This window comes from Esox lucius, chromosome 9, assembly GCF_011004845.1.
Source record: "Esox lucius isolate fEsoLuc1 chromosome 9, fEsoLuc1.pri, whole genome shotgun sequence".
NCBI classification, from domain to species: domain Eukaryota; kingdom Metazoa; phylum Chordata; class Actinopteri; order Esociformes; family Esocidae; genus Esox; species Esox lucius.
Genome location: NC_047577.1, coordinates 18041572 through 18051182, shown reverse-complemented (window position 1 = coordinate 18051182; position 9611 = coordinate 18041572). Strand labels below are relative to the sequence as shown.

Sequence of the window (9611 nt, the reverse complement as noted above, 5' to 3'; positions counted from 1 at the left end):
CAATCTCTACAGAGCTGGACAATGTTAATTATTTGAGGGTCTTTTTAGAAATGCATGTGATGAACCTTGCATGTTCATTTAGAAACGTCAGAACAAAAAACAAGTGTGTTCTTTTAACAGTTGATTTTGAGTCTGTGTTGGATCCGAGCAGCAGCTCCAACCTGTGGTTTATTTGTGCCACTGCACGGCCTTAGGCTTGGGGACTTCATAATTGAGCTCCTCAAATTCCTCGCCTGGCTTGAGCTCTGGCCCTGGTATCATAATGGTCTGAAACAAAAGAAATACGAGCCAGTGAGTGAAAAACGACGGCCGATGACAAACATGCACAGATTAGCTTTTATGTACCAAAACATATAGCTCAGTGAGTGAGGAAATCAAAGACCTCCATTAAAACAAAACAGATCACATAAGCAGGAATTCTCTTTGGATTAATCACCTAATTAATTTGTTATCCACCATTTGAAGAATAGGCTAGGAATTTCAAGTTAGTACTCCGCGGAGGATTACCTTGACAACCGGTTCTTTGGCTGGGGCCCAGGCTGGCACTATCTTGCCGTGTAACCTCCACATACCGTAGGGGTTTATTAGGTGCCTCTCCAAGACCAGGTACTCCAGCACATCTCTGGGCTCCTCCTCGCTGCCCATCATCAGTCTCCCAAAGCGGTCATAGATGGCCAGGGTCTAACACCAAAAACAGAGCACAGGGAGAAGGGGAGTTGGGGAAGAGAAGTTTAGAAATTGGGTGTCAAAAACCTTGCCTTTCGAATAAAGAAAAAGCTGTAAAGACATTGTGTGCGCACGTTTGTATTTATTTATTTGTTTAATCATCTGTGAAATATGGCTTGTATGCTGTTAAATACACCAGCCTACTGTATAGGTGCCTCTGTGTTAAACCTTTGCCATTGTTTCTCATCATGACCATTCTACCAAACACACCTAGCAGCCCTGTTACACTGCAGTAGTACCAGCAACGTAGCGAGCGCTCCCAGAAAGACAGAAGCCTGTTAGTGTGACTGGTCTCTGCCTCACCTGCCTGGAGTGCATGCGCACTGTGACCTGGCCGTACAAGTTGCCCTTGGTGACCATGTCCGGGCATCGGGCGTGCACCACCTTGGGCGGCTCCAGGGACTCCACGAACCGCCAGCGCAGCGTCTTGTAGCGGTTTCCCCTCACCATCTCCTACATTGGTCCAACAGACAGCAGGGAGCCAATGAGTATACAGGCTCAAGCTGGACTTAAACATCATAATAATAGTACTAAATGCCATTAAGTAACAGCAGATACATCCAAAAGGACCTAGTCGGTCATGTTTTTGCAATTGGCAGCAGCAGCAGTTACGGCGATAAGGCCAAACCACTAACAAATGGAAAAACAGGCATTTGGAACATTGTGCAATAAAAATACACTTGAATTAATTTGACATGTCTAACAGCTCTGTTTATTACAATGGTACTGCAGCCAACTGTGTATTGATGCAAATAGAATTCCCATTAATATCCTACACTGTAAAAATAGCCTGTGTGTTGTGTGAACAGTGACAGCATGGGGAGTAACAATAACAAATAACAAGCGGGAGGAACTTACAGGGTAACATCTTTCTGTCACAAGGGAGTGGAGTTTCTCCTTGTTAAACCTGAAATGCGCAGACAGGAGCAGTGAGTGGAACATTACAATCGAACATAGTAACCAGTTTAAGAGGTTACACAGACTTTCAAGCAAGGCAACACTAATGAGTGAGGAACTCTACTTTCAGTGTTGGCCAGTACCACCACAGTGATGCCTGATCTCACATCCATTAGAAATGCCTTGAAGCCTACTGGGGACACGACCCGTCCCTTTCAGGCCACATTGGTTTCATAGCTGAGAGTGTTACCAGCACTGGGAGACATTCATTTCACATGGGCAGTGAGTGTGTTCCGTACTGTGTGAGAGAGTCGTGTGCTTCAACGAAGATCTCCTGGGCCTTCACCGCAAACGACTTAGCAGTGAACTCGGGGTCGTGCTCTTTGATCTTGCGTATCCTGTAGGAAAGGTCGAGTTTGTGGCAATGTAAATAAACAACTTTCAAAAACAATTTCATCAGATAAAGCCTATAAGGCCTTCATCATGGACTAGGAAGCCTTTTATGCGTACATTCAAATGCCAAATATGTTAGGCAACATGTAAAAGAAGCAGCATTTTAAACATAAGACCATCATAAGTAGTCAGATTAGTGAAACGCTGTCTAACTGAGAGTAAGAATATCAGCACTACATAAGTCAGACAGTCTCTGCCAAGTTGAGGTGTGTGAGCGCAAAGCACAAGAACCACTTCCTCAACATACTACAAAAAAAAAAAAAAAAAGAAGAAGAACGAAGGGGTCAGTGTTAGTGTGACACACAAAGGTAAAGTCTTACGCTAGCTGGGAGGCAGCCCCCTGTTTGATCTGCTGGGTGCGCTGTTTCAAGCCCTCCCTGGACAGACTGGAGAGCCGCGCGTCACCTTCGGGTGGGATGTAGGGGTCAAACACCCCAGCTGTCGTACAGGGAGGAGAGGGAGACATTTATGAGGTTATAACCACAACTATGTGCCCTACATAGCAAGCTTAATCGTAACAGCGGTATCCACCTCCACTATGACAATACAATAAACATAATTACTCCAGCTCACATTTATTTATTGGTACAGGCACTTCCATTTCGGTGTTTCATAGAAAACGTGTCAAAGGTTTCCACTTCACAAGTGGTAACTAAGTAACTAAGCACTAAGTAATAGCATCCCTTTTTGTGTTTATACATTAACCATTTTAAATTTGATCAAGAAAAGGGCAAAAGCAGACGAGGCAGCTGCTGTTGATGCATTCTGCTGTATAGATCATTTCAAACCAACCATGGTGATGTCAAGAAAAGCAATGCAGGTTTTGTGGCCGTTTGTCATAGTGAGAACCTTACACTTTGTCTGCCCTTGCCGTGTGGAAAGGCAAGTTGGAAGTCAATCCTGTGTCGTCGTCATAACTGCATGTGGGTTTATTGTAATAACTGCAGTAGACTAGCAACACCATAAACTGACAAAGCCTGAAACAAGCGAAAGACTGCATCTCCTGCAAAAACTGATCTGAAATAAAAGTTGAAACTATTTCAAGGACCAAATTGTACTAGTACTTATGTTTTCTGAACTTCAAATACTAGAAGGACTTTGACGTAACCCAGTTGTTAGCACTGCTGGTTCTAATGTCCAACCTCCTGCAGGACTGAACCTCAAAAGAAAGGCAAGTCTGCACACTGATACTTTGCACTAACAGAATAGCTCAAAAGTTCTCTATTGTGCTCAGGTGAACATAATGGGAGTATTTCAGAGAGCAGGGTTAACATACTCTGACTCTGAGCTGTCAAAATCAGAGTTGACAGTTTCAGAACAGGGTAAAATGATAAAACATCCAAACGGGGTCTGATAACGCTTTCCCAATGGAAATTTCTGTGGAATATTTATGCTTCTACTGGCTCTTCAAGAAAAGGACACACCCTGTCTGACTCATTCAGATGGCAGGTTTCAGTTAGAGTAGCACAAAGTCAGGGTTAGTTGGATAGAACCTGCTAGCGAGCAAGTTTCAGGGAGTATGTTGCCGTAGTAACTGACTCAGAGAAACGCTGAACAGGCTCTTTGAAACCGTAAACCCAGAGTTTCCATCAACTCTGAGTCAACTAACTCTAGGCTTTCACTAAACCTGCCTTCTGAAATACCCCCAATATCTGTCCCTCTTTAATGCAACAAACCAAAACAAATCCAACTTTGGATTCCAACCCTCATGCCCCAGTAGAAGATGCCCAGACCACTTGCTATTGAGATGTGTGGCCAAGAGTGCTGTGATATTTTCCCACTCTTTCTTACAGATGTGATTTAAGCGTGTTGTTAATGCGGGTTTACTTGCATGTATAACCCGGTACAAGTCTCACATTCCATAACCCCCTACTTAGTACTTTTGAGCCTTTCTGATTAGCTGGGGTTTTGGATTACTGGCCTGTTGCGAGACAGATTATTGCTTCAGCATTTTGACAGATGGCCTCAGCGTCTCTGTATTTGGTGGCACGTCAAATTCATGGTTGATTCTAAGACGACCACATGTCAAGGCCCTGTTGGAGCACCCAGCCACCACGCTTTACAGTTGATGTGGATTTCTGCTGTTCAAAGACTGTGTTTGGTACTACAGGGAAGCAACTTTGCCCGAGGAGAGCACGGAACATCATCAAAGACTACAGCCACCCAGGCTATGGTCTGTTCACACTGCTGCCGTCTGGTAGACGCTACCGGAGCATCGGGGCACACACTTCCAGACTCAAAAGCAGTTTTTTCCCCTCAGGCCATAAAGCTCCTCAACCAGCAATACTGATCCATGATCATACTGATCACACAAGAATATTTCAGATGTCCTTTCAGATACACTTAAAGGACATTAGAATATTTCTTTTCATGTACCATAAGCATATACACTCATATGTATCTAAAATACTTCTACCATACTTTTCACACTCCTACTCTTTCAAAAATTGCTGCCAGTTTAGTGTTACGTATAGTACTGCCAGACTTGCCATATCTATAATTACCAATACCACTATTGCTGCTAGTGTACAGTGTTATGTATATAATAAATGTATCTTCTTGCTATATTTTTGCTGTGTATATATTTTTCTTCATCCTCACTACGTAGTTGTAGTGGGCTCTGCCATCATTCATAACCTTATTACTCCAATATGCATCTATCATATTCAATAATTCTACCAATTGCTGCTAGTTAACATTGTAATCTATATTATTGCCATACTTGGCATATCTGAAGGTTTAATACTACTACCCAGATTGCTGCTAGTTTACAGTACTCTTTTTTAAACTGCTGCTAGTGTACAGTGTTATGTACACTGTTGCTTTATTTCAATTTCTTGGTTATATATTCTTCTTCTTAACTGTCAATACGTAGTTGAGTGCCATGTCACCAGAATTTCACTGTGCAGGGTGATGCTGTGTTGTTGGGTGCATTTGAAAAATAAACCTTGAAACTTTCCAGATCACATTGTTCCAGTAGTCTTGTTCCTCACCTAAAAGCTGTCCTGTGGACTACAGTTGTGCATTTCACCTGACAATGTCTAGGGTTTACCAAGAATGATGCAACAAAACCATCCAGTATGAGCCAGCCAACACTTCCCAGTAGAGCAAGCAGTGTGATAACAAGCAGAGCTGCTTGACAAGAAGTGTTTTGGAGGATACAACTCTAAATACTATGTAAAAAGAGTAGTGTCAGGCTGTCAGACAATATTGTTGTAATTATGAATAGGTGAATGACTTTCTAAATAACTCTTTACCAGTGCAGGCTATATTGATGGATCTTTCCATGTACTCCTGTCTTATGACGAAGCCCGCAGCTCTTGTGTTTGCCTCCTGGTCTTGAGATGCAGTCATCTTCGCTTTAATCTTTGTTGACGGGGGAACGAAGAAGCGTTTCTTGGTCCTGACAGGAACAACAAAGGGCAGTGGAAACCGCACATCCAGCGAGGCCTCTGCATTCTGAATTATAAGGAAGAGGGTGGATTAGACCCAAACACTAAATGAGGGAGCAGTTCTGTATACAGGTGTTGGCATCTGGAACATCATGGATAAATGAAAATAGCAAATTAACACAGATGTATACAGTTAATAATGAATGTACTCTGAATTAGTGTGTTAAAACTGAGGTGGAGCGTGTGTCCAGCTTCAAATTCCACATGTCTGAGGACCTCTCCTGGACCCTCAACACCTCAACCCTGGTCAAAAAGGTGCAGCAGCGACTGTACTTTTTGAGCAGGCTGGAGAAGGCCTGCCTGTCCTCCAAGATCCTTCTGAACTTTTACTGCTGCACAATCGAGAGCATTCTGACTAATTGCGCCACAGTGTGGTGTAACTGTTGCTCCGTAGCTGACCGGAAGGCCCTGCAACGGGTGGTGAAAACCGCCCAGCACATCACTGGTGCCCAGCTTCCTGCCATCATAGACCTCCAGCGCAAGTGGTGTCTGCATAGGGTGTGCGGCATCATCAGGGACCCTTCACATCCATGCCTCAAACTGTTTGCCCTCCTCCCATCAGGCAGGCGATATAGGTCTCTTAGTTCCCACACCAGCAGGCTCAGGAACAGTTTCTTTCCATCTACTGTTACCCTGCTGAACTCTGTGACCCATCACTAACCATGGGTCTCTCCGCTTATCAGGGAACATGTTGCACTACTCCCTTTGTACTACTGAAGTCTGACATTGCTTTGTAAAGTATTATAATTAATTTTTTTCAGTTGTTACAGGTATGTGTCTACCTCGGGAATCTCACTGCTGCTATCCTGCATTTCAGTTGCACATGCCACCTTGCACCTTGCCTGCACTTCAGGCAACATTTTAGGAATTTACAAGAGATGTGCAAGAAAAACAAGACTTTTCCAGTTGAAATTCAATGGAATTACATTAGGCTACATTTTTCACAAGTTAAGCTGTCATTGGTATTCATTATAAGCAACATACGTTCGTTAATTAGTTCGTTTATACAATACTGTTTCCTTTGGCATTCACACTTGTCTTTCAAAACTAGCCTGTTTTGGTGGATTGGCTAGCTAACAACTAGCTAGCTAGCTAGCTAACGTTAGTTGATATTAAATATCTCCTGCTAGTTATAGTCAATTACTGCAGTCTACAGCTTAATAATTATCGTAATTTATTACGTATTGGTAAATATTGTCTAAAAACATTACAATACCTTCAGACTGTGGCATTGTATCCTATACAGAGGCAATAATGCCCTCCTCATGGACATCGCCATCTTTTTTTCACTGCGCCTGCTTTGACTCGGTGTGTTCAAGGCATCGTCTGCGCTGTCCTGCGCAGTGTTTAGCAGACAAAGTTTTGGTTTATAAATTGTTATGGCCCCTATGGGGTGTATAATAACGCAATTCATTTTACATTAAATACACGTTTTTTATTACAACCTGCTCTCAGTTATTGACTTGGTGTATATATTATTTTATTAAAAAAGATAAATGATTAACAACAAGTTATTTTATACACAAATGGCATGTTCACGGTCCATATAAAGCAACACACTGTTATGTTTGAAAAAGTTGAATGCATAATAAAATAGTACATCAATATTTAAATACAATGTATGAACATATCCACAAGCAGACATATCTTTCCTTGGTAGACTAGCAGCAGGTGGACCAGAGCTTAGGCAGTCTTGCCTGTTACTTAAAGGTTGATGGATCATATCTGCAAGATGACCAATTTGTTGTTGTGTAACACAGTGATTGCACCCAGGTTTCTGCTATAAATATAAATGTGTTCTCAGTCATCTTACCGGGTTAAAATAAAAAATAAAAAATAAAATAAAAATTTATAGAAAGCTTTCTAGGCAATCGTATTTGCTTTTTCACACACTGCTCTTCCAACCAGGAAGTCAAGTGGGTCAATATGAGAGTGCATGCTCACTCACTTGTTGTCTTCAGTTAGCTTTGCTGGTGTCCAAGCTGCCTGAGGGAGACACTAGAGCAAAATTAGATTAGCAAATCCCTGCTAAAGATCTCTCGCTGCTCCACAGGCGATCACCAGTTGGGCACACTTCTGAAACCAGGTTATTGTAAGGTTTTTATTATTCATTTTTTCCCCTCAAATATTTCAGTTTGTTTTTCAATTGAATTGTTCACATTAAAGGTCACATTAAAGGTGGAAAAAGTTCTGACATGATTTATGTTTGTCTCTTTCTTTTACATCAAAAGAACAGGGTGTGTAGACTTTTAATATCCACTGTAGATATTGTGTTTTCTCCTAAAAAGATTGTACACAATAATTCCTTGATGATCTTTTTTTTAAAAGCTTACTAAAGCTTTTGGATTCTTTACAAACCATACTTTCTGTAGATTATAATATTATTATAAATTGTGGATCCCAGGTGTCACAGAAAGGAAGCATCCACCATGGTCTGTTTCTGAGTGTCTCTAAAATGCTTTAGACACATTCTGATGACGCATTGCAGTCAGTCGCAAGTGATAATTATTCAATTATCAGAAAACAGTTTAGAGGATGGACTAACAAGCACCGAGAGAGTAAAAAATGTGGTCATATCTTTGAGAATGGCCAAAGGGGCGTTTTAGCATAGCAGTGCCAGAGAGGAAGAGGCAAACCAAGTGGGTTACAAATCATTTCCAAATAAGCCCAATGCATTTCTATGGGCTTAAGCAGCTGGGACAACACCTACCATTGTTTAGGGCATTCGGCAAATTCCCCTGCTCAGATGGTTTATTGAGCCTGTTCCTTTGCCCCTCCCTCGCATGTTTACCCCACCTGGGACAGCTTTTAGTGGACCCTTTTTTTCAACAGTCCAATAATTACAGTAAGCACAAGACTTTTTTACAATGAAAGCAACCATTACTGCAGTTGTTTGAAACAGAACTAAGTCTATTCTCTGTGGTCTCAAAAAGTTAATTCAACCTTTGGTTTTACGTGTTAAAGTTTATTATTTTACTTCAAATTTTAAAGGAAGCTCACTTTGTTCATTTCATGTGAAATAATGTCATTAGTTAATAATGTTAAATAACCCATACATTGTACATTGATGCAAATGTACAACATTATTTCGGCCAATGGCTATGCCAAAGTTGTCTTCTACCAGAGCACACAGTATTTTATACTTGTCTGCAGTTTACACCTCTTAGTGTAGATGAAATACTATAACAGAAATAGACATGACAAAATCCTCATTGCAGTGATGCTACTGTTCTCCTTATCCCCTTCTGACATGCATTTCTGCAAGGCAGGCAGACACCTCTACTTAGACGTCAACCCATCACCTCTAGATTGACCTCCACATGACAGAGCTGCTCTTCCTCTGGGGAAACGCCTGTCCACTCCAAGACTTCTCCACCACGAACCTGGGCAGGACCCTGGACAACACCCTGTCGTTCCCCGCAAACATCAAAGGCGTGACCTCCCTCCTGCAGGTTCATGCTCTACAAAATTTGTAGGTAGGTAACTCACACAGGAGGGGGCACAGTTCCTTATCCAAGCACCTGTCATCTCTCATCTGGACTACAGAGGCTCACTGTTGGTTGGGCTACCTGCTTGTGCCCTGCAGCTTATACAGAATGTTGCATTCCCAATGGTGTTCAACCTTCCTACGGTCTCCCATGTCCTCCCACTCATCCACCAAACTCCACTGGCTTACAGCTGTAGCTTGCATCCACTATCAAACTATGCTGCTTGCCTATGTAGCAGCAAAGGGAACTGCCCTTTCAAACATTACAATGACCTAAAATGTATCAGATGACAGAAGGGAACAAATAAATGAATGGCTGTATTACGCTAATGGTCAGCTACACTGGGAGATGTAAATTACAGGTCAGTGACAATAACCATATTCATTAGGTCCTGCATATATTAGTTGGAGTGTGGTGGTTATAATGTGGTTGTGAGTTTGATTCCCACAGGTGCCAGTACAAAAAATGACACAAATGTATTCACTCACTATTATAAGTCTCCAGATAAGAATGTGTGCTGCATGAAGGTAAATTAACCCCAAATAAAGAAGAAAATGTGTACCAATGTATAATTATTTGGTCAGGTTAAACAATT

At 41.9% G+C, this 9611-nt stretch overlaps 1 protein-coding gene across 1 annotated transcript; it reads right to left on the bottom strand.

Moving 5' to 3' along the window:
- Window positions 1-3: 3 nt before the first annotated feature.
- On the bottom strand, window positions 4-6861 carry mrpl45 (mitochondrial ribosomal protein L45). Its single transcript, XM_010889206.3, has 8 exons — window positions 6745-6861; window positions 5334-5535; window positions 2397-2514; window positions 1923-2021; window positions 1585-1633; window positions 1030-1179; window positions 508-681; window positions 4-267 (listed from the first exon to the last, which is right to left on the bottom strand). Exons 1-8 carry the CDS (start codon window positions 6805-6807, stop codon window positions 169-171), a joined length of 954 nt encoding a protein of 317 aa, XP_010887508.1. The 5' UTR covers window positions 6808-6861; the 3' UTR covers window positions 4-168.
- Window positions 6862-9611: the final 2750 nt, after the last annotated feature.